Source organism: Nelumbo nucifera, chromosome 2, assembly GCF_055504915.1.
Source record: "Nelumbo nucifera cultivar China Antique chromosome 2, China Antique-T2T, whole genome shotgun sequence".
NCBI classification, from domain to species: Eukaryota; Viridiplantae; Streptophyta; class Magnoliopsida; order Proteales; family Nelumbonaceae; genus Nelumbo; species Nelumbo nucifera.
In genome coordinates this window covers 76,966,171-76,992,772 of record NC_142650.1, presented here as the reverse complement: position 1 = coordinate 76,992,772, position 26,602 = coordinate 76,966,171, and the positions used below count along the sequence as shown (strand labels likewise).

The 26,602-nt window shown below is 39.6% G+C and overlaps 1 protein-coding gene across 2 annotated transcripts in view; it reads right to left on the bottom strand.

Moving 5' to 3' along the window:
* Positions 1-6,432: 6,432 nt before the first annotated feature.
* The window catches only part of LOC104590081 (putative arabinosyltransferase ARAD1), a 37,505-nt gene continuing 17,335 nt past the window's right edge, over positions 6,433-26,602 (bottom strand). For both annotated transcript variants that reach the window (XM_010248606.3, XM_010248605.3), the window contains one exon: positions 6,433-7,263. In XM_010248606.3, coding sequence (XP_010246908.1) covers positions 6,709-7,263 — 555 coding nt within the window. In that variant the 3' untranslated portion in view covers positions 6,433-6,708. The remainder of the gene's footprint in view (positions 7,264-26,602) is intronic.

Genomic DNA, 26,602 nt, shown 5'->3' with positions numbered 1-26,602 from the left:
CAGAAATCTTTCTTTTTGTGATTTCAGCTCTGAAGAGGATGTGAGTATGTCTTCTCTAAAGGCTGCCGCCCCCTCCTTCTTTGTAACCCCAAAGGATCATCTCCTAATCCAATTAGGAGTTGCTGATCCAAATCTTATTTGGATCAAAACATCTCTTTAGGTACTTAAGTATGTTTTTCACAGTTGTCCAGTGCTCCTGCCCTGGGTTGGCCTGGAATCTGCTTACCACACTTACCGCCCGAGCAATGTCAGGACGAGTGCACAGCATGGCATACATGATGCTCCCTACGGCAGAGGCATAAGGAACGTCTTTCATGCCATCAATCTCCTCAAAGGTCTTAGGAGACATCTTCTTGGAGAGAGTGACTCTAAGCCTGAAAGGAACATTTCCTTTCTTGGAGTTTTCCATGCTGTATCTTTTGACTATTTTGTCAATGTAAGCAGATTGGGGTAATCCTATTATCCGCTTCGATCTATCTCTATAGAGTCGAAGACCTAGTATATAGGAGGCTTCTCCAAGATCTTTCATGGAGAATTGCTGTGAAAGCCATACTTTCACCGTATTTAACATTCCTACATCATTCCCAATGAGTAGAATGTCATCTACATACAGAACCAAGAAGGTAACCTTATCTCCACTATACTTCCTATAGACACAGGGTTCATCCGGATTCTGCTTGAAATCAAACGATTTGACAACAGAGTCAAAACGGATGTTCCAACTTCTAGAAGCTTGCTTAAGTCCATAAATGGATCTATTCAGTTTACATACCATGTATTCCTGACCAGCAGCTATGAAGCCTTGCGGCTGCTACATGTAGATATCTTCAGTAAGATCTCCATTCAGGAATGCAGTTTTGACATCCATCTGCCAAATCTCATAATCATGGTATGCTGCTACAGCTAGCAAGATCCTAATGGATTTAACCATGGCCACAGGCGAAAAAGTTTCCTCTTAATTGATGCCCTCTTTCTGAGTGTCCCCTTTCGCCACCAGACGAGCTTTGAAGGTCTCAACCCTACCATTGGGGCCCTTCTTCCTCTTGTAAATCCATTTGCAACCAATTTCTTTTACCCTGGAGGGTGGATCTACCAGAGTCCAGACTCCATTGGTCTCCATTGAGTCCATCTCTGCTCTCATGGCCTCCACCCACTTCTGGGAATCTATGTCCAACATAGCTTCCGCGTAAGTCACGGGATCCTCCTCACTAGTCAAGGTTTCCACCAGGTAATTATCCTGGTCATAACCATAACGAACTAGTGGCCTGGATACCCGAGTGGATCTTCTAGGTTGGTCACTACCTGGAACTTGTGGGACATCTCTCATTGCTCCTGAGCTCTCATCATCAAGAACTATTTCCTGACGATGGGTGTCCAGGATGTAATCGGTTTCCAAGAATTGTGCATTTCGGTTGCAGAACACCTTCTGCTCACTTGGGTCATAGAATAGGTAACCCATAGAGCCTTTTGGCTAGCCTACAAATAGGCAACGACTGGTCTTAGATTCCAAATTGTCTGCACTTGTTCTTTTAACATGTGCTGGACAACCCCAAATCTTCAAGTGTCTGACACTTGGTTTCTTTCCGGTCCAAAGTTCATATGGAGTGTTCGGAACCGATTTGGTTGGAACTCGATTCAGCACGTAAATCGCAGTCTCTAATGCGTTACCCCAAAAGGATGTGGGTAACTCTGAGTGTATGAGAAGTGACCGGACCATATCCAATAAGGTCCTATTCCTCCTCTCTGAAACACCGTTAAGTTGTGGTGTAGCAGGAGGACCTAACTGTGATACTATCCCATTGTCCTTTAAGTAGTCCATGAATTCGTCAGAGAGATACTCCCCACCTTGATCCAATCGAAGGGCTTTAATTTCTCTCCCTAACTGTTTCTCGACCTCTTGTCTGAACTCTTTGAACTTTTCAAAGGATTCAGACTTGTGTCTCATTAGGTACACGTAACCATATCGTGAAAAATCATCGGTGAAGGTGATGAAATACACGTGTTGATTCTGTGTCCTAACATTCAGGGGACCTTATACATCAGTATGTATAAGGTCAAGTGTGCCTTGTTGAATAATTAGGGTTCTTGCTGAGCAATCTGTCTCAACATAAGCTGTGTCATCTTCAGTGGAGGCGGGTTTTGGTAACCTCTTTGGGCGTGAACACCTACGTTGGGACTTGGGAGTTACTATTATTCCGTATCAGGTATATCCCTCTCCCTCTTTTGGTTTCAGATCTAGTCCGGTTTGTTTCAAGAACGAACCTTGAAAATGTAGTTTTCTAAATTAAGGAATATGATTCTCGAATGGGAGAAATAAATTTTTGAAATTTTGCCCAGCCACCCTGCATGGTTCGGCCATCCATATGATGTATCTCCCATCCCTTCAAAAAGGTCATTTTGTGGTCTCGCAATCTTTAAAAAGCTTGAAAGATCTTCTAAAAAGACTTGCCCAATAGACCCTAAATCTTCATACATAGTTACCCCAAGGGTATCAAATCTATTATGATGAGCAAGGAGTCTTTAGTTTTTTTTTACAAATATCTCAAGACTTTTTAAAATCCCTTTAGTCCTCCTTTCAAGGGTTACTTTGATATTTGTTGAGTTCACTAATAAAGGAAGCAAAATGATTAATCGGTTTGGGTTGGGTCAGCCTTAATTGGACCAAACCCATGCCTACCCAACCCATCAATAGGGATGATCAGGAGTCAGGTCGGGTTTTTATAAGTAGTTAATAGCCTTGATGCCTTCTTGGGCTTAATAATGCATGTTCGATCCCGATCCCAAGCCAAGTATCTGGACTGGCCCATAAGAATATATAGGATTTTTGTTTTAAAACAAATAGTTTTAACATAACTTTATAATCAAATTATAGAAAATAAGCTTCAAAAAGTAACAGGAAATATGTTTGAAAATTTATTATATATATTAATGTATTATATATATATATATACACACACGCATGTGATACATACAATGTTTATATGGATATATATTTGGTAAAATACTATGCCATAAATGAAATATATTATATAATTATCATAAAAATGTAACATGTTATACAAATAAATAAGACATTATACCAATATTATAATATATTATAAATATACACACAACTTATACAAAAACAAATAAGCATTGAAATGGGTTACTATAATGTATCTTATACAGACAATGGATGATTTTTTTGAAAGTTACAAAAATGAGTGATTGCAACAATTCTACAAGTTGGCAAGTCATTTCTCAATTTGGCACAATTTCTTTTATGGTTTTGACCCTTTGAGAAGGTGGAAGACCAATTAAACTATAACCAAGATTTGGACATTCAATGTTAAATTGACATTAATCATCAAATATTTAGCACTACCAATTAAATAAAAGGGTAAATTGTTGAAACCTCCACTGAAGTTCAGTAATTGCAATTACCTCCCCTAAACTTTCTAACTCAATTGCAAGAAAACCCCCTCTATTAGAATATTCTAACGAGACATGAAAATGTCCAAAATATCTATGCAGTTATTTTTGACCAAAATGTTTATTTTCAAATTTTCTCTTCATATCAATTGTTATCCCAAACCCTTCCAAATTTTTTTCAGAAATTGATTTATTTTCCAAATTTCCCCCTTCATATCAATCGCTCAAATGTAAAGATGCAACTCTTTTTTTGCTCATTAAGTTTGTATTGGTTTTTTTTTTTTTTGGTAGAAACCATCCTCAATAGTAACTGCATGGGTATTTTGAACATTTTTGTTTCTCTTATCAAAGGATTCTAATAAGGGGAGTCTACTTGCAACTGTGTTAGAAAGTTTAGGGGAGGTGATTGCAATTACCAAATTTCAAGGAAGGTTTCAGCAACCAACTGAGAACACTTGGGTTTCAATGACAATTTAGGATAATTGTAGATGAAATAGGAAGACATGTGTAAAGCATCTTTTACTAATAATGATAGAGGAGTGAAGCATTAAATATATTTTGGTCTTTGGCCACTTTCAATTACCATTCATGTTAAGAAATTATACTCATTAATCTCATTCATTAAATAGGTTTTATCAAGAAGGTTACAAAATACTTGTTTTCTCCTCGTTTACACTTCAGATAATGCCAAACATAATATTCAATACACATTAAGCAATTTTAGTCTTTAACTTCAGTCTTTAAATATGCTTTTATCAAAGACATGAAATACTTGTTTTGCCCTTATTTACACTTTAGAAAATATTAAACAAAAGGGTAATTTTTGTCCAACCAAAATTTCAGAAATATTATGAGAACATTCGTATATTTTATAGTAGTATAGATTTCTTGATTTCTAACTACTAATGATTTTTTTAGGATGACATGGCACTGAATAATAACTCCAGTACAAAAACAATTGGCCCTTGAAAATCAATACCAAACATACTCAAAAAAAAAACCAATCAACTTACATGGAATAAATGATACCAAACAACAATTTTTTGTGGTTTTTCAAAAATCACCAATTCCAAAAATCATTGATTTCTAGATAATTGGCAAGGAAGAATCACCATTGATGCCAAACATCACCTTAGTGTGCAATCATGACCCGGTTATTAGGTCGAATGGGTCAACAGTCCAACTACCTAGGCAGATAGTTTTTAACAAATTTCCAGGTTTTACTAGAACCGGACCCAAAATCCTAGCTGGATGACAATTCGAATGGTTCAACAAATCAGGACAACGGTGGGTAGAAAACACTATTTTGAATAACACCTAAATCTCATCTTCTCAATGCATTCATCCTCTATTGTTCCCTAAGTTACGCATTTCTAACATATTAGGCCCTGTTTGGAAATGTTCCCACCTGTTCCTATTCTTTTAGAAATTCTTGTTCCAGAACAAGAGTTTTATTTCTTGCTCTTTTGGAGTAACAAATATGTTTGGCAAATTGTTATTCGAGAACGAACTTTTGTCCTATAGGAATAGAAATAGTGTTTGGATAATGAAACTATTTCTTAACATCAGTTTTGCATATCCACCAACATTAAGCCTAAAATTAACCATAAAAAACATGTGACATTGTCATAGCGATGTCTTCATGTTGTCACCACCTAATCTATGATTACTTGATGATCAAAACAAAACATACAAGCAATAAAACAAAAGCCGAACATGCCATGATGCAACAACACCCACAAGCAGTAATGGCTACAAATTGATCCCTATTTTGTGCAATTGGTTCTTTACACACTTCAACATGTCTGCCACCATCATGGGGTATGAATTGGTCTACCCAAATGAAATCATTTTCGTGTGCCTGCTTGTTTAAAAATCATCTTTTTGGTGGGAGAAAAAACGATTTCAAGTGAATCTAGCCGAAGAAAATGTGAGTTTAAAATAGAGCACACGATACAAAACCAAGTGTGGTGACAAGACAACATACATGTTGACGCATTCTTGGTCGGAAATGTTGCCGATGCTTTCTACCATTCGCTCACGTCCGATGCTTTCTCACTGCAAATTTCCTCTGAGATTTGCAATGGCAAGTTGGAGGAGTTCACTATCGAACAAAAAATATTTGGTATGGCTTCTTTCTATCATTTAGTGCAAAATACCCAAAATGCCCCTTTCTTTCATGTGGGAGTCGTTAACACATGTTCGTTAATAGGGGTTAACATCATGGGAACCATACATTCCCTGGGAACGCATTCCTTGGGAGAGCCAATTTTTCACTTCCAAAGAACACATTCTTTGGGTGTTGTTCTCACGCAAGAACACCTTTTTTTTGTTTTTCTTGTACCAAACACGTTTCTGCTCTATGAGAACACTGGGAAGGCACAAAGCATCCTCATGGAATGTTGCCAAACAGGCCTTAATTTCCCCCAGAGATATGTATGTGACCTTGTAAAAAATCAATCATTTAGGTTGCATTTGGCATTGCTTATTTTAAAGACTTCTCTCTTTTTGTAGTTAAAAACTCGGTGTTGGGGCATTTTAGCTGCAAAAAGGAGGTAAGTCCTTAAAATAAGGAATGCGAAATACAGCCTTAGCATTTCCAAATAGCCACAACTATTGCAATCAAAATCCCTTTCGCACTCTATGGTAGCGTGGCATTCCCAAAAATGTTCTCATTGACCCCCAACAGCCAAAGTTTTTGGCTTTCGCACTCTATGCTTCTGCCACTTTGGTTGGTGTCTTAACAAGGAAAACTTTTTTAAAGAGGTATCTTCAGCTATATTGTTTTCATGTATGTCTCTATTTGAACCAATATCCTGAGAACCAAAATACACATCAAACCAGAAGAGTGTCTAGTCCACGGTTTTCGGTTTTTCTAGTTTAACATCACATTTCTAACTCAAAACTGCCAAGTCCATTCCAAATATTGCTTTCAACCAATTGCAGGAATGATTTGAGTTGAGTGTACCATTTCTGAGTTTTAAATATCCTCTTAATAATTTGATGACAAAAAGGGGTGCATTTTCAATCCAAAAATCCCAAGCGCAGGGTAATTTTGCATTTGACCTTGGAGCTGAAAATTTGCCTTCGTTACAGTACAATGAACATAGTTGATACACCTTTACCAAGACATATTTTGAAACTAGTTCTCCAAGGCTCAAAATTTGCAGTGAGAAAATTCATCTCTCAGACTCACCTTTCTAAAGCATTAAATTTACATGATAATGAAAAGATTCTAATAATCAATCAGAAAGGGAGAAGCAATGCAACCTACAATGCTCATTTGCGATAAACGTCTCACCAAAAATTCTTTATCGATGGAATTACTGTTGTCCTTTTCTTCCTCCCAACCTCAAAGCGGGAGAATCGCTTTGACTTGTTTAACTTTAATCTGACTGATGACACCTTACGTGCCACTGCCTGCCAGATCATTTGTACAGCATCATCCTTTTGCGATGGGTACTGAAACTCGAAGAACCTTTCAACCTCTTTCAGTCTTTGCCACATCCGTGTCCATTCCTCCTTAGTAATGCTTCTAATCAGATTGATGAGGAACTTTTCTTTTAGAGCATCCGATGTGCGTACAAAGATGCAGAATTCAGAGTAATCAAGCACATCTTCGTAAGGAAGGTCGATATCATCACTGATTATGACAGGCACACAATGGCTAGCAATGGCATCAAACAGGCGGTTGGATGATGGAGTGTCACCTGCAATGTTTAGGCAGAACTTTGAGGTGTGCATGCCCAAAGTGGCACTTCTAATCCCTTCACCACCGATACTCCCAAAAGAAAAATGCACGTATTTTTCTTCTTTCAAAAGATAAAACAGCTCTTGTCGAACTAACCCACCCTGCAAAGAAGTCCATGTCATATTAGCTAAGAATCACATGCTATAACAGTACAAGCCATCTGAGGTAACTTTGAACTACACAGTCAACTAATGGAAAAAACAAATTACAAAGCCAATAAACAATCTTGTGTGAACTGCCATTTCTTGAGTCCGATCATAGAAATGGGCCCCCATTAGATGATCCCTACTACCCCATTTAGATGCATTATTGACCATTTTAAGGACTAATAGAAAACAGCTTACCAAAAGGTTAGTAAATTAGATGGTTAGTATCAAATCAATTAGGTTGATTGATGATTCTATGGTGTAGTGGAATTTGAACCTACTTGGATAGTGAGAATTCATCACTTTTGAATGTCCACCACTTGATCAATTGTTGGCTAAGGCATCTAAATGGAAATTAATTCAATCATATCAATGACATTATATTAATACCCTGAAAAAATGTTGGTAGACCATACGGAGGCAGATTCAATCATCATAGTTCTCAATCATGTTAACCAATTATTTATAATTTATTTTGGTGAAAGGCAAGCTGAAATGCAATAATATTATATTGTCATATCAATAACATTATATTAACACCAAAACAATCATGTTGGTAGACCATCTGGAGTTTACAGTTATCACAGTTCTCAATAAATGTTATAGAAACCAATTATTGAAATTTATTCTGGTGATAGGAAGGCTGAAATTTATTTTGTGGAGACTTGACTATATTCTTTTTTAATAACTGGTAAAATTTGGATCATAAGCTACATTGATGATCAGATATGAAGCCAGCATTAATTTGGATCTAGGACATGCTGATAATCACAAGTAGGGGTGGCCACAAGCTGAGCTCTTCACGAGTTACTCGAGCTCGGCTCGTGAAAATCTCAGCTCAGCTCGGTTTCAACCGAGCTTCAAGCCGAGCTCGAGCCCAATTTACAGGCTCGTTTATTAATCGAGCCGAGCTCAAATAGCTGCATAGATACATACATACAATAACAATAACAATAACAATAACAATAACAATAACAATGACAACAACAATAATAATAATAATAATAATAACAATTATAATAATAATAATAATAAAAATAATAATAATAAATAAAATTATAGAAAATATTATATATAATATTTTATTTATATATAATAATAAATAATTATTATAATTATTAATTTTTTAAATATCGAATAAAAATATTTTTATATATAATTTTTTTTATAAAACATTTTTCTCAAGTCGAGCTCGAGCATACGAGCTTTTGACTCGAGTCGAGCTCGAAAAGCTAGCTATTCGGCTCGGCTCGGCTCAAATCCACCTCTAATCACAAGTGGGCCTAGGTTTCATTATTTTATCATAGCAAATAAAAAGAAATATACTGAAAAGGAAGAAAACAAGAGAATCCATCAAAGAGTTCATCTACTAAAGAGAATCCATCAACGTGAAGGAAGCCTATCCCAAATAACAAATAAAGCAATGGAGGGGGGAGTCTTGGAGGGCTTTCAAGTCCTCTGAAATGGATACTGAAGCTCCTTTATTGAAAAATGCCAATGACATTGTACTCTTCATATCCATGGACCCGAATCAATTGCTCCATCTAAAGTACTTACTTTGATGCTTTAAAGCTGTCACAAGTATCAGGATAAATTTCAACAAGAGTTAATTAATCCATGTTGGCAAGATGGGCAACTACAAGGAATTGGTAGAGATCCATGGTTACAAGATTGGCAAGCTACTATCCACTACCTGGGACTCCCTCTTGGTGCAGAGTGTACTGCTAAGTCCATTTGGGATCTAGTGTGTGAAATGTTAAAAACGAAATTAGCAACCTGGTAATCAAAGTATCTTTTAGTAGGAACATAAACAGCTCTATCGACGAGCACACTATTGGAGCTGCCCAATTTCTTTATGTCCATGTTTGCAATGCCAGCTGCCATGATAGAAAGATTGGACAATTAACATAGAATTCTATGGAGAGGCTAGGAGGAGGAACGGAAGAAAATTGGACCTGGGAGCAAGTTTGTAAACCAAAAATAGCAGGTGGATTGGGGTTTAAGAGGTTGAAACTGATGAATACAACCTTAATAGGAAAATGAGTTTGGAGGTTTGGTACTAAACAGACTAGGTTATGGAAGTAGATCATGTGGAAAAGTTTCAGCTGAGATCCAAGCATGCAAAATGGATCCTATGGATGTTCTGTTTGGAGAGGACTGCAAAGAGTTCATGCTAGTTTCAAGCAAGGAATCAAATTAAAAGTAGGGCCAGGAGACAGAATAAGATTTTGGAGAAAGGACAAAGTTGTTGGAGATATATATGGTGTGGTGACAAAACTTTGATGGGAAGATGGTCATAACTGTTCATCCTTGCAAAGAATAGAGAAGCTTGGTTAGAAGATGCTTATAAGATTGTGGAAAATGAATTTACTTGGTGCCCTACCTTTAGAAGACATCTAAATAATTGGGAGAATGAAAGCAGCAACTGTTGGGGGTGCAAAAAGCCAGGGAGATGGGAGCACAAAGATTGATTGTATAAGGTGATTCTAAAGTGGTTATTGGTTTGCTATTAGATGGGGGAGACACGGCTTGGTGTGTCAGAAATGAAATTAGATTGAGGTTCTGAAAGGATTTGCAGATTGAGGTCCATTAGGTATAAAGATCAACCAACAGCCTGGTTGATGGGTTTGGCAAAGCAGGGAGTTGATAGACAACAGTTTTTTTCGGCTATGCTGTAAAATGTTGTAAAGTGCAAGGGCTAGGTAGGATAGAAAAGGTTATTTGATTGTAATCACAATTCCTTGTTGTATCATCTTTTTTTCTAATTAATTAATTAATCTCTCCTTTTGTTGTCAATCAAAAGAAGTTGGGAAATTGAGAACCTGGCCTCTATGATAAGTCTCCTTAACAAAATATCTCCATGGCTAACTGAAAGGGATACAAGAATTTGGAGATAGGTCGAGTAAATTTTCTGTTGGGTCTTTCTTTAAAGAATGAACATTGCAGTTGAAACAGAACTCCCACATAAAGAGAATTGGCATACACATACTCCATCCAAAGTAGCTTTCTTGCTTTGGACAGCTTTGTTAGATAGGTGCTTGACCAGAGATGGCATAGAAAGGAGAGGCATTAATCTCCCAAAAATATGTTATGTCTTATGTGGGGGAAGAGAAGGAGATGGCAGACCATCTATTCCTTAACTTCCTCAAGACCAAGGAGATATTCAACCATTATTATAAAGATTTGGATCTCATCTGGTGTCATGAACAGTCTTTGAAGGAACATTTACTGGGAATGGAATATTAGGAGTCTACGTAAGAGGGAAAGGAAGCCATGGAGCACAATCCCTACAGCAGTAATATGGTGTCTTTGGAGAGATATATCAGAATTTTTTAGAATAAAAGCAGTTTCTCCATTGTTTCTCTCTTCCATCTTCAATCTTCTTCAGATTATTGCAGGTGGGATTTACATCTTGGTATCAAAGCAGAGTTCCTACCTTCTTCCTTTTTCTTCTCTTTAATCCCATACATAGGTTGTATGGAGAGTTCATTGGTAGATTAATTAACAAGTATTCAGCCCAGTTAGAGGAGGTTTTTAGAGAAGATTGCAGTGCTTGTTTGGGGCCCAAGGTAGGTTCTTGGAGACTTTCCCAAAAACCCTAGCTAACTAGAGAGTTTTTAGATTAAGGGATATAGAGGGAGTCCGGAAGTGGCGCTTAGGGCTAGAATAGAAACTTTCTCAATATATTTGAGGTCAATCTTGGAGAGATTTCTGGAGCCTCTGGTAGGAGTGGCTACACTTTCTCTTCTCCCAAGTGTTGGGTCCAATGAAATCATATTTTTGGTTGTTTGAAGAACAGTTTTGGCCTTAGGACAGTGAATCTTGACTAGTAACATCCTATTTTTATTTTCGTTTGTTTCCGTTTGGTCAATGGAGCAAACTAGAGGTGAGATGAAACAATCTATAGATTCCGGGTTTGGACTGGGAGGGTCCTTGGAGACTCTGTTGGGGGCAATAACCTCAGTGAAGTTAGATGAGACTAATTATGGCATGGTCTCAATCATTTAAGATTCATGTCTATAGGGGTACATCACTAGGAGTAAGAAGCAACCTAAGGAGAATGACCCTACTTATAAAAGGTGGATGCAGGAAAACTATACTGTTGTAAGTTGGTTAGTCAATTCCATGCAACCTCATATCAGCCAGCAATATTTTTGGATGGAGACTACAAAGGAGGTGTAAGACAATGTCACAGAGACCTATTCCTAGAAATTGAATGTTGCTAGGGCCTACAAGCTGAAGAATGGTGTAAATAATTTAAGACAATGGGAGAAACCTTTGGTTGTTTACTTCTCCATGCTGAAATCTCTTTGACAGGAGATTGACTTGATGGAGACTTTTGTGTGGGAGTGTACTAAAGATGTTAAGACTCATAAGAAGTTCGTGGAGAGGAATCGGGAGTTTAAGTTCCTCACTGGACTCAATCTTGAGTATGATATTGTTAGACAGAACAATCTAGCAAAGGACAAGATACCCTTATCTCAAGCTTATGCCATGGTTAGCAATGAGAAGAGTATGACACATGTGCAAGTTGCAAAAGTCTCAACTGATCACTTTGTCAATGCTAGGATGAAGCGAAGGGCTATCACTAAGAAAGATATAGTATGTGACTATTGCAAAAAAGCTAAGCACAGGAAGGGTACTTGCTAGAAGCTACATCCAAAGCATATACCTCCTAGATTCAAGAACAATAATAATTGTAAGAAGATTGAAACTAGAAAAGGTGGCAATGCCAATGTAGCCACCTCTTCTGAAGTTGAAAAAGGTTCCAATGATGAAAAATTAATGGGAGAATAGCTTGAAGTTGCCAAAGCATAGTATGAGAAGTATGACCAACTCATCAACCACTTATAATCTACTACTACAACTACTACCTTCTCAGGAAATTGTTCCTCTTCTGCCTATGCCCATTCAGGTATTCATGCTACAGTGAACCATGCTTCTATCTTAGGTAATCATAGGATCCCTTAGATAATTGACTTTAGTGCATCTACATATGACTAGTGTGTCTCGTTTATTTTCTACTTACCAGCTTTTATTTGGTCGAGACAAGATCTCCCTCGTTGATAGTTCCCTTGCTCCTATCCCTGGCAAGGGAAACATAAGAGCTTCACATACTCTCACCTTATCTTCAGTTCATGTTCCTAAACTTAACATTAATTTGCTATTGGTTAGTAATTTAAAAAAAAAAAAAAAAATCCTTGAACTACAATGTAATCTTTTTTCTGTTCTTATGTGTATTTCAAGACACAAAATTTCAAAAGGTGATTGGGAGTGACCATGAGGGGAATGGAATATACCTATTGGACATGCCTAAACAAAGTCAAGTATCACCTCAAAGAGAAGCTTTTGGTTCTAATGTGTTAGTTTGTCAGAGTTAGTCAATGGCATTATGTTACGTCAATATCGTCCAGGTCATCTTTCTTTTTCTTCATTAAGTCTTTTGTTTCCAACTTTGTTTAAGCAAACTAAGTTGTCAAGTCTACATTATGAGTCATGTGAATTGTCAAAGCATTATAGAAACTCTTATCCTACAAATTATAAAAAAATCTACAATTCCTTTTCACATTGTTCACTCTGTTGTATGGGGGACATACCATTTACCTTGCATTGGTTGTTATAAATATGTTATTCTATTTATTGATGACTTTTCTCATTATACTTGGCTTTACTTTAAATGTGCTTATGTTGAAGCACCTAAGCTTGTAAAGCAATTTCATGAATTTATGCTTACCAAATTTGATACCCAGATCAAAAAATTCAGATCAAACAACGTTGAGGAATATTTTTAGAAGCACCTTACTTCATATTTTGAGAAATTTGGGATTATGCCTCAGAGTTCTTGTCCAGGTACTCCAAAGAAAAATGGAGTGGCAGAGAGAAAGAATCAACATGTTGTTGAAGTAGCTAGGAGCATTCTTTTTGCCTTCCATCTTATTAACTGCATGCCTTAAGTCTTGGGGTTCAAATCTCTCTTCGTTGTTTTGTTCCCTAAGGGTGAGGTGTTTCTTGTTCCTTTGCGCATTTTTTGGTTACACATGTTATATCCATGTTCCCAGCTCTCAAAGACATAAATTTGAACCCAATGCTCGAAAGTGTATTTTTCTAGGGTATGCCTCCACACAAAAGGGTTATTGCTATTTTGATTCCGCCACTAGCACCTGTTTTGTTTCCATGGATGTCACATTTGCATAGTCACTTCCTTTTTATGGTCATTCTCCTGAAGGAAAGCATTCTATTAAGTTGTTTGCTTCACTACTTCCTCTGCCTTCTCCTATTGATTTAGGGTTGAATATGGTTCCTTATATTCCATTGGCATAGTCCTCGTCTCCCAGTTCCCCCATTCCTACTCCTCCTAGGATATGCCTCCCACAAAAGGGTTATTGCTATTTTGATCCCACCACTGGCATCCATTTTAATTCCATGGATGTCACCTTAGCAGAGTCACTTCCTTTTTATGGTCATTCCCCTAAGGGGGAGAATTCTATTAAGTTGTTTGCCTCACCACTAACTCTGCCTCCTGTTGACCTTGGGGTTGAATTCCCTATGGTTCCTTCTGTCCCATTTGCATAATCTTCATCTCCCAGTTCTCCCATTTATGCTCCTCCTTCACCTACTTTTCTTTTTATCAATAACAGAATGTTTTATTAGATTACAAAAATTGTGAAACTTTGAGTACAAGAGAGAGGAGGTAAAATATCTTAACTCCCCCACAACAGAGAACAAGAAGGAAAGCTAAAAAGTGGCCCAAAACAAAGAATCCTTAAGCACCTCTTGCTTGGCTAACTCATCAGCCATGGAATTAGCACTTCTCTTCACCCAGCTCTACTTCACCTCAATATCCCTACTCAGCCGTTTAAATTTTTTCTTTTTATTTCTGTAGCTCCAAAAACCATTGTTGTCTTCCTTCAACCACTTAATTACCACCTCCGAGTCCCCTTCAATGATCAAGCACCGAATGTTTAATTCTCTTGCTCTTTTGATTCCTTCCAAAGCTGCTAAAGTCTCTGCCCTAAGAGAGTCACCCTCACCAATAGGGCTAGAGAACATAGCAAAAAAAATCCCAGCCTCATTTCTGAAAACTCCCCCAATCCCAGAAGGCCTAGGATTCCTTAAGCTACAACCATCAAAATTCAGTTTCATGAATCCTGAAGGAGGGGGGGACCAAGAAGGTCTAGAGGTCCTTTTGCACTGAGCCGAGGTAGCAACTTCTTTCCACTTTCTCAAAAGATCAGCCAATGGAGAACTCTGAAAAAAGCTCCAAAGATTTCAGCCAATGACTGACCCTTAAGTGTATCAATTCAGTTAAATTCTCAATAGATCTTTCCTTGTCTGAAAAAGTCTAGAGTTCCTCTCTTCCCATACGGACCAGCACAAAGCTGCTCTAATGCTTCTCCACATGATCTTCCCTCTTTTCTTAAGCCATCTAGAGAACGAGGGAGAGAACAAGCTTTGCAAACTCACCTACTTGTCCTCCAGTTTTCACTATTCATACTATTGTTCAGATGTGGTACTAAAGACAAAGGCTACAACATGAACAGGTTATTCCCCCATCTACAATTAAGCCTCAAACAGTCCCAAGCTCCTAGACAGGTCTTTTACCACCTGTTCTAGAACCTTCCTTCCCAAACTTAGACCTACCTATAGCTGTGAGAAAGGGTAAGAAAAAATGTACAACACACTATATCTCCGAAAACCTTTCTTATAGTCTGTTGTCACCATCCTATTATTTTTTCTTACCCTCTTCCTCTCAACCTATACCCAAGTGAGTTACAGAGGCCTTGTCTAAGCCATAATGGAGGGAGGCTATAAGAACTAAAATAAAAGCACTTAACAAATATAATACCTAGGATATTGTGGATTTGCTTCATCGAAAGGAACCAATGGGATGTAAGTGGGTGTCCACCATCAAGTATCATGCTGACAACACCATTGAGAGGTATATGGAGTTGATTATATGTAAACCTTCTCGCCAATTGCTAAAATGACCTCAATGAGAGTTTTGTTGCCCTTGGCAATGAGTTCTGATTGGTCGTAATATCAGTTTGATGTTAAGAATGCCTTCTTAAATGGAGACTTAACCGAAGAGGTATATGTCACTTGACTCACTTCCTTCAAGCATATATAAGGAAATGTAGGGCAAATTGTGCAAATTGAAGAAATCCCTTTATGGCCTCAAACAATCCCCACAAGCTTGGTTTAACAGATTTAGAGCTGCACTTGTTGAGTTTGGCTACACACAAACATAGTTTGACCATACCTTGTTTGTTAAGAGGAGAGGTACTCAAATTACCTTCCTTATTGTTTATGTTGATGATATTGGGGTTACAAGCAGTGATACAAAGGAAGTGTTAGGTTGAAGGTTTTCATGTATCGATGGTTCGGCTGATAAGAGTTCTTATTAGCCTGTATTTGAGTTTAAGTTGTTATGTACTGGGCCTGTGTTAATGGGCCTAAGTTTGTTTAGTGTTTTAAATTGTCTGGGTGTCCCATCACTAATCAGGGGCATTCCAGTCATTTCCTGTAACATTGTACTGTACTCTAATATAAATAATAGTACTGTCGACTGGGTCATTCAGTTCGACATTCTCAGCATCTCTTGGTCTTCTCCTCTCTTCTACTGCTTCGGCTACAGCATTTCAGCTTTCATGGTATCAGAGCATTAAGCACCTTCCTGGTTACAGCCGATGCCATCTCTTCTCTCTTGCTGTCTTTCTTTTCTTTTTTTATCTGGGTTGCTGCCGTGAAACCCTAGGGTTGTAGGAGAACAACACAAGGTTCGAACCTAGGGTTTCCCTTGGTTGTAGGGCGCAAGGGAAGTAAGACCCAGAAGCTGATGTCCTACTAGACTGTTTCTAGTAGTTAGTAGCTATTCGGCTACTAAAAGAGGTCTGTATAGGACAGACCTAGTTGAGGACTGATTTCAGCAGTCCTAGTATTGGCCGTAAGGGGGAGAACTCTCTTTACAGTTGCAGTACTCGAAGCTCAAGTGAAGTCTGCATAGCACAGTGGTGGAGAGCCCTCAGTTTCAGGTCGGTTACCAGCCCAGAACACCTCATTTGCTGCTGTAACTGAACTGCTTCAGAACTGTGACAGTCTCGGCAAGTCTGAAACAGTGTTGCGAGCTGTCAGAACCTTCTTCAATTCTGCAACTAGTCTCTTTTTCAGCACTGTGATCTCTTCGGCTAGTCTTAAACAGTGTCATCTACACAGAGGTTGCAGTCAAGATGTCTTCAATATCCGGAGAGGTTTTTTCTAGGGATAACAGGCCTGCTGCAAGGTCTTCAAATCTGGAAAACCCTAATCTACACAGCTTGCAAATTACAAGTGTGCTGCTGGATGAATACAACTTCAAGGAGTGGTCCGTTTCTGCAATGCTTTTTATTACTTCCTGTGATCTCACATGCTACTTAAATGGGAACAAGAAGGAACTTGAGGTTGGCAGTGCAGAGTATGCTGTGTGGCGCAAGGAGTATGCCACAGTTATGTCCTGGTTGCTTGCCTCTATGACTCCTCGGGTTGCCAGGACTGTTCATCACTTTCCTACAGCAGCCAAGATTTGGGAAAAGGTGTCTAAGACCTATGGACAGAAGAAAAACAATGCTAGAATCTACAGATTGAATCAAGACATTGCTGCCTTAAGGCAAGGGGATATGACAGTTGCAACACACTTTGCAACTCTGGAAGGTCTTTGGGAAGAACTTGACCATCACTTGATATATTGGGAAAATGCCAGGGACAAGGAGAGACATGATAAGCAGATTGAAGAGAGCAGAGCCTTTAAGTTCTTGGCTGGCCTGGACCCAGTGTATATAAGGTCACAAATTCTAGGGAGAGATGAATTGCCCGAGTTGCACCACGTTTATTATCTAGTGAGGAATGAAGAAGTCAAGAGAAAGGAGATGCAAGTTGACTCTCAGACTCAACCAACTGAACAATTTGGAGAACATTCAGCCCTGGTCTCTACTAAGGGAAACAAACATCCAGACAAGAAGCACCTTAAGTGCACTCATTGTGGTGGTGAGAGACATGTAAAAGAAAAGTGTTGGGTCCTGTATCCTCACTTGAAGCCAGCTGCATTGAGAAAGGACAAGAAGCAACAGAAAGGTCATGCGGCAAGTGAGAATCTTGTCACCAGCAACAATGGTGACAACTCACAGAATATACCAACAGTGTCTTCTTCTCCTATGGGGCAGGTTGCTGATTCCTCTAGAGCTGGTGCTTTGGGCTTCACTGCTAGTGAGGTAGAGGTCCTTAGTCGGGCATTAGCCCGTCTAAGGAATAATTCTTTTGCTTCCACCTCTCTTGCCAGATCAGGTACAGTCTCTGTCTTTAGTGCAACTAGCTCTATTGACTCTACTTCTTGGGTTATTGATTCCGGTGCAACTGACCACATGACATATGTCCTCCTTATTCTCTTCATATCATTTGTTGTCTGGTCAGGATAAGATGAGAGTTGCTGACGGGTCTTTCTCCACCATCTCTGGAAAGGGGGTGGTTGACCTAAGCAAGGACCTCTCTCTTAAATCAGTTCTACATGTTCCCAATCTTACCTCAAATCTTTTGTCTGTTTCAAAACTTACCAAAAATTTGAACTGTAGTATAACCTTTTTTCCTACTCGTTGTGTCTTCCAGGACAGATTGATGAGGAGAACGATTGGGAGCGGTCATGAGTATGGAGGCCTCTACTATTTTGATGCAGACATCGGTTCAGCCTTACAAGCATCTGCTGCTAGTAGTCCGGAGAGTGTGGAGTCAATAGCTAGGTTGCATCTATGGTATGCTAGGCTAGGTCATTTGTCGTTCTCTTCATTAGAAATGTTGTTTCCCGAATTGTTTAAGGGCATTTCAAGTCAAAGTTTAATCTGTGAAGTATGTCAAATGTCAAAACAATGTAGAACTGTTTATCCAATTTCCAGTAATGAAATTTGAGCTCCTTTTGATTTGGTTCATTCTGATGTTTGGGGCCCTTCACCCATTGTTTCCATTGATGACTTCCGTTACTTTATCAGTTTTATTGACCACTATTCTCGATGCACATGGATCTACCTGCTAAAAGGACGGGATGAAGTACCACGGACAACTATGGCATTTTGCAAGATGATTGAAACACGGTTTGATAAGAAGATTAAGCAATTTCGGTCAAATAATGATGTTGAATATTTTGAAAAATCCTTGAACTTATTCATGGAAGATGCTGGCATGTTACATCAATCATCCTGTGCTAATACCCCTCAGCAGAATGGGGTTGTTGAGCGCAAGAATAGACATCTATTGGAGACAGCTCGAGCCTTACTATTCCAGCACAAAGTTCCCAAGCAATACTGGTCTCAAGCTGTACTTACTGCATCATATCTGATATATCGGATGCCATCTAAGGTGTTGGGTATGAAAACCCCATTCTCTGTTTTGTGTTCCACTCTTCCAGACTTTCCTCTTCCTCCACGGGTCTTTGGTTGTATATGTTTCATACATGTGAAGGATCCAAAGAAGACCAAGCTGGATCCTAAGGCTACGAAAGGAATATTTTTGGGGTACTCTCCTACACAAAAGGGGTACAAGTGTTATGATCCTGTCTCCAAGAGAAAGTATGTCACCAGAGATGTGGTCTTTTTTGAGTCTCAACCCTATTTCTAGTCTTCTCAGAATCCTCTTCAGGGGGAGACTAGTGGGATGGAAGAGGATTCTCATTCTCCCTCCTTTTTTATTCCCCTATCTGCCTCGGGCCTTCCATCCTCTTCTTTTACTCCTAGTTGTGGCATCCCGGGTCAACCTAGTGAGGCTCCCACTGTGCCAGTTACCTCTCCTGATGTTGCAGATGTCCCTGAAGGCTCTAGTAGGCAATAGAAAGAGATACTCACATACAACAGAAGGAAAAAGGACCCTCAATCTCATGACAGCAACCAGTTGGACTTGGATCAATCTGTCTCTGCAATCCAAGGTAATTCCAACTCACATACTTCTGATTTGGATCTTCCTATTGCTCTCCGTAAGCCTATCCGTTCTTGTACCACCCTGCACCCCATTGCTGATTTTGTTTCTTACTCACATTTATCTCCTGCCTATCACTCCTTTGTGTCTGTTCTTTCCTCTGTACGTGTTCCTTCTAGGTACTCGGAGGTCGTGTCTGATCCAAGGTGGAAAGAAGCTATGAATGAAGAGATGAAAGCCCTAATGAAAGCAAGAACTTGGGAATTAGTGGATCTGCCAGAGGGGAAGAGCATTGTTGGGTGCAAGTGGGTGTTTACTGTAAAGCACAGGGAGGACGGGTCCATTGCAAGGTACAAGGCCAGACTTGTGGCAAAGGGGTTTACTCAAAAAGAAGGAATTGATTACAAAGAAACCTTTGCCCCAGTAGCAAAGCTCAACACAATTCGGGCTCTATTGTCACTAGCAGCAAATTTTTCATGGGAACTTCATCAGCTGGATGTGAAGAATGCCTTCCTAAATGGTGACCTTTATGAAAAGGTATTTATGGAACCTCCACCAGGCTATGACTTTGGTAGAAAGGTGTGTAAACTGAAAAAAGCATTATATGGTTTGAAGCAGTCTCCTCATGCATGGTTTGAGAGGCTTTGTGGGGCCATGAAGAAAGTGGGGTACACTCAGAGCGGTGCAAACCATACCTTGTTCATAAGGAGACAGGATAGCAAACTTACGGCACTCATTGTTCATGTGGATGATATGGTGATTACCGGGAATGACTTGGAAGAGATAAAAAGACTGAAGGAGTTTTTAGCTTCGGAATTTGAGATCAAAGACTTGGGCCATTTGAGATATTTTCTTGGGATTGAAGTTGCTAGATCAAGAGAAGGCATGATAGGGTGTAGGCCAGCAGATACTCCAATAGAACAGAATCATGGCCTACAAGAATCAGTAGGGGAGGACTACTGTGATAGAGAGAGATACCAAAAATTGGTAGGGAAGCTGATATACTTATCTCTCACTCGACCAGATATTGCTTATGTTGTGCATGTTGTCAGTCAATTCATGCACTCTCCAAAGATCCCTCATATGAAAGCAGTTGAAAGGATTCTCAGGTACTTGAAGACTTGCCCAGGAAAGGGAATTCTATTCAGGAAAAACAATAGAATTGAAATTGAAGCTTATACTGATGCAGATAGGGCTGGTTCTATTGGAGACAGAAAATCAACTTCAGGATATTGTACATTTGTGGGAGGGAACCTGGTCACATGGCGCAATAAGAAGCAGAATGTAGTTGCTAGATCAAGTGCGGAAGCAGAATATCGAGCTATGGCTCACGGGGTTGCTGAACTCCTATGGCTCAGGACCCTTCTTAATGAGCTTGGCATTAAAGTTGAGGGTCCTCTCAGACTGTATTGTGACAACAAGGCTGCCATCAACATTGCAAATAACCCTGTGCAACATGACAGGACAAAACATATTGACATTGATCGACATTTTGTTAGAGAGAGAATAGTCTCGGGAAAACTCTGCATTCCTTATACTCCATCTAAGATGCAAATTGCAGATGTATTGACTAAAGGGTTGGCTGCAGCAAAGTTCATGGACCTTCTTGGCAAGTTAAACATGATTGACATCCATGCTTAGCTTGAGGGGGAGTGTTAGGTTGAAGGTTTTCATGTATTGATGGTTCGGCTGATAAGAGTTCTTATTGTATTTGAGTTTAAGTTGTTATGCACTGGGCCTAAGTTTGTTTAGTGTTTTAAATTGCCTGGGTGTCCCATCACTAATCAGGGGCATTCCAGTCATTTCCTGTAACATTGTACTGTACTCTAATATAAATAATAGTACTGTCGACTGGGTCATTCATTTCGACATTCTCAGCATCTCTTGGTCTTCTCTCTTCCACTGCTTCGGCTACAGTATTTCATCTTTCAGGAAATTTAGGCACTCGAGAACTTTCTTAACTCAAAATTTGGAACCAAGGATTTAGGGAAGTTGAGATATTTCTTGGCAATTGAAGTTGTCGGGTCTAAAGATGGCATCTTCATCTACCAACGGAAGTATGTGTTAGATCTTACGGAGTGTTAGACAGTGTATGCCCTTAGCTCCAATCAGATTGATGTACATTATGTCATTTATTGTAAATGAATAAAGTGCATAATTGATTTATGTGATTTGGTGTGTTTCTGTGTAATACCCTTAAACTGGACACTTATGAGACTCGTGTTAGTTTAGAATCTTCACAGCCGTTGGATAGATCTGGGGAGATTTATCCTACCAAGGCTGACACTGATGTGCCGCCAAGTTGGTTGGGGTGGCTTGTCTCAGCTACCAGGGTGAGACCTGAGGTACATGTAGTGTGGGTTTTCTTGAAACCCTGAACCGGACCAAATTCCAGTATTGCCTTGGACCTTGGAGATAGATGGGCAAAACTGGAATGTTACACCTGACCCCTAGACTCGATTATGGTACTGCACTAGGTGTCAGATTGGGCTGTCTTTGATATGTCAATCAATGAGATCCTTAGAGGGGGTCAAAACCTAGGTATGTTGGGACAGTCCGAGAATTCATCTGAGTGGGTGATTGACAGAATCAGCCCCTTTGTCAGACAAAGTGAATGATCGGGGAATGCACTCTCTCTGATGGAAACCTAAACTGCCGGTAGTGGATTTCAAAATGTGTTTGAAATTTGGTTTTGCAAAATATATTTATATAGAGATATACTTATATATTATGGTTTCAAATTGTTTGCAAAAAGGTTTTAATTCCCGGGATCCATGTGAGTAGAGAGTGCAACACTGTACCTTGCAGCCAAGGGAGAGGTCCTCTCTTGTCAGGCAGTGTATGATCATTAAGGGCTGAGAGGTTAAGTGTAAGACCATTGAGGATAATACCTGATGGGCTAATCTTGCATCTGCCCACAGTCCTTGGGTTTTCATAAGGTGGCTGGACCCAAGGACCATTTAGTGTAAATGTTGGGCCCATTAAGAGCCCATGGTGATGACTAAGGGGTTCATTGTGTCCTACAATGAATTCGGCCAGGCCTTGTAACAGAGGTTGGGCTAAACCCATGTGGCTGATGTGTAGATCAATGTTAGGGTCCCACGCCATACAAAGAGAGCCAAGTTAGCCAGCAGATTAAAGGGTGAGCTATGTGACTTAATGGGCCTAAAGCCCATTTCGAACTGGGCTTAAATTGGTTAATTAAAAGGGGGTGAAATCTAATTTATAACCTAATTAGGATTAGCTGAAGGATAAGATAAGTCTTATCCATTTAAGAGTCCAGATCCAAATATCAGATTTGGATCAAGAAACTCTCTCCTAATTGGATTAGGAGGCTGATCCAAAGAAGGTTATAAATAGGGGGCGAATTCCTCAGTTTACAGACATTCAGCAACATGCAAAATTCTCCCCAGTTCTTGCCGCCCCTACCCAGTTCGATTTCCACCTGTGGAACTGATCAAAAAAGGTTATTCATATTGTTTCTTGCTGGAAGAAACAATTCTAAGTCATGCTCACCAGCCCTTGTTCGATTCTTGCTGAACAATTCAGGTTCTTTCTGAAGAACCATCCTGCTTCACCATACACTGTGTCATCTTCAGTGGAGACGGATTTTGGTCTTCTCTTTGGGCGTGAACACTTACATTGGGAGTTACTGTTACTTCGTATCAGGTATATCCCTCTCTTCCCTTTTGGTTTCAGATCTGGTCTGGTTTTGATTCAAGAACGATCATTGAAAATGCAGTTTTCTAAATTAGGGAATACGATTCCCGGATGGGAGAGAGAATTCTTTTGAAATTTCACCCAACCTTCCTACAGAGTTCGGCCATCCATATGATGGATCTCCCATCCCTTCACGGAGATTGGGAAACTTGATGCCAAACCTGCTTCTACACTTATTGGTGCCAACCATAAGCTCTTACCTAATGATGGTGAGCTCTTGGTAGATAAGGGAGAGTTCCAGAGATTTTTGGGGAAGTTACTACACCTTTGCATGACACGGCCAAATATCTCATATGTTGTCATTGTGATTAGTCAATTTACGCATGCCCCCAAAGACACACATATGGTTGCTGCAGAACAGGTTTTGTGTTACTTTAAGGGAACTCCAAGAAAGGGTATTCTCTTCTCTAGGCATGGACACATGAAGCTAGAGACTTATACAGATGCCAATTGGACCGATAGTATTGATGATAGAAAATCTACATCTGGTTATTGTGCTTTGGCAGCGGGGAACATTGTCTCTTGGAGAAATAAGAAGCAATTAATAGTACCTAGATCTCTAGCTGAGGCAAAGTGCAGGGCCATGGCACATGGAGTTTCAGAGTTGTTATGGCTCATATGATAAGCCCTTAATGTTGTATTGTGATAACCAAGCTACAATTAGCATAGATACAATCCAATTCAGCATGATAGGACAAAACACATTGAAGTTGACCGGCATTTTATAAGAGTGTAGCTTATAGAGAAGTGTGTCTTCCTTCATTGCCTCAGAGCAACAATTAGCAGATGTTCTGACCAAGGGTGTCCCTAAGGCAAAGTTATAGCACTATGTAAGCAAGTTGGGAATGATTGAAATCTATGCTCAGCTTAAGGGGGAGTGCAGATATGATGGGCTGAATGGGCCATAAGTCATTATTATTTATTTTCTATTCAGGTTTTATTTCCGTGGTTAGTGGGCCTTAGTTATGGGCTTCTTTTATTTATTTTATTATTGTTTCTAGTGTTGCCCACCCTACTAAGGGTATTCATGTCATTACGTCCTTTTTACAATCAAAGAATAAAGCATAATTGTGGGGGCTGGAGAGAAGTTCGATTACACCATTCCTTCCATTTTCTCATCTTCTTTATCCATTGTTTCCCTTTTCCATTTCCTTCCATCTTATTCTTCTTCTTTCTATTTTCTATTTTATTTCAGATTATTGCAAGTGGGATTTACATCTGGTTGGGTTGCTCCATTGCAACCTAGGTGGCTAGGGTTCAAATGTTGGAAACAGCCTCTCTATATGTGTAAGGGTAAGGTTGTGTTCATTTGTCCCTCCCCAGACCCCACATCGGCAGGAAACTTGTGCATTGTGTTGCCCACTCTCTTCCTCCAACTCTCTAACAGCCATTCCTTGCAAACTTCTCCTCGCCTAAGAAAAACAAAGCCAAAGTTTTACCAACTTCCACCTCTATATTTACCACTTTCTCCAAGTCAATCAAACTTTCAATTGTTTGTCTCATCAATGTGAACCTCATCATCACTATCATTCCAATGCTGACTCCACCTCCACTTCCCCAACATTATAAGGGTCATAGTTCGACATTTTTTCCTTTTAAACACTTTTACTCCATTAGTGCTCCTACTACCTTCAGCCAATCTCCAACCCACCTCATCTCCTTCAACTTGACCAAACTCACTATAGTCTTCCAAACCCCACATCCCTTCTAAACCTTGCTCCCATTCAGATTTCTTTAAAAAAATCTCACCCAAATCTTGTTGAGTCACCTCCTCACCACTAACCCCATCCTTCATCCTTCCCTCTTCATCTTGGACCCCCAATACCAACACTCTTAACACTCATCAATGAAACACCTTTACCAACCCCTTGATTAGCATCAACTGTCACGCTTTCAACTCTAATCCCTCCCTCACCACCTCTTGGCCCAAAACTCCCACCAACAGAACCAAATAAAATCCTATCAACCTCCAAACCATTACTTGGATCCAAACCTTACTTCATCTTCAACCCTTAAGACTCCGAAGGACCTAGCAAAATACCTTCAATAGCCCTACCTCATTTCTATTCCTTATCTGCACAGCAAGCCCATCAACCACCACCAGAATTCACTGTTGCAACCTATCCATCAACCTCTGACAACACCCTCTTTGCCACACTAAGGCACCATGAACACATCCATTTCTTCAGGAATTTGAAGTTTGAACCTCTTCCACCCCAAACAGACATGAACCTTCATCGTCAACCCTTGAGACTCCGAAGGACCTAGCAAAATACCTTCAATAGCCCTACCTCATTTTTATTCCTTACCTGCATAGCAAGTCCATCAATCATCACTAGAACTCACTGTTGCAACCTATCCACCAACCTCTGACAACACCCTCTTTGCCACCTATGGCACCATGAACACATCCATTTCTTCAGGAATTTGAACCTCTTCCACCCCAAACGGCTGGCTCTCCTTACCTCCATCATCAACCTTGCTACTATATTAATGGACACGAACCTTAGATTTGAGTCCAATTTTTATGTTTTTTCTTTTATATATTATTCTCTTTCTCATTGTCAAGTTTCTTGTCCTCCAATGCATCCACAACCTCATGTGCATAACAACCCAAACCCTTGTCACGTTATTGATTGAGTGTCACAAGGTAACAAAGCCCCAACAAAATGCCAAGCATTGCTCTGCAACTGTAGCACCTTACCTAGAGCTTTTGAGCACCCTTCCACCTCTAAGTCTTTGTCATGATCTTTTTCACTAATCCGACTCTTGGCACTATCATGAAAAAAGACCAGGTTCACACCACCTAATGGGCCCAAATATGGCCCACACCCTCCTTGAATAGAGGTCAACCCCACATCCTATTGTTGGTTTACTCACAAGAGGGAAGATTGAAGTGACAGAGATAGTTCAAAGTACACATAGAAGTTGGGTGTGGCTAATGTGCACACGCCCAAATAATTGTATTATATATCACTCACAAAAGGAGGGAAAGGACAAATCTGCCCTCCACTAAAACAAATAAGAACAAGTTGTATATACAACAGAGAAATAAAAGATATTACACATAAGGTACATGATAATATCATACTCCCAATCAAGTCAACCCATAGTGCCTCTACACCCCCCCGCCCCCTCAAACTGATGCCAAGATAAAAGCATCAGTTTGTCAGCTAGGAACTTGTGACAAGGACATGTCATAACCTTCGTGAAGACCCTATGAAACATGGGGAAAAGTGATAATTCCAACAAGGTATTGATCTCTGATAAAATGACAATCAACCTCTACATGTTTAGTATGTTCATGAAAAACAGGACTAGAGGCAATCTTGATGGCACTGACATTATCTGCGTGGATGGGAATAGGAGTTGGAAGTTGAATATGAAGATCACCAGGAAGGGCTCTAAGCCACACAATTTCACTACAGACTAATGACATGGCTCGATACTCAACACAAGTGGAGGATATGGAAATTGTCTGTTGTTTCTTGCATTTCCAGGAGAAAAGAGAACCATCACCCATAAAAACACACCAGCCAGCAGATCTTCTAGTGTCAGGACATCCAGCCCAATTTACATTAGGATAGGTTGATAGATGATGATGATGATGATGATGATGAGAAAAAAGTCCATGAGAGATGGT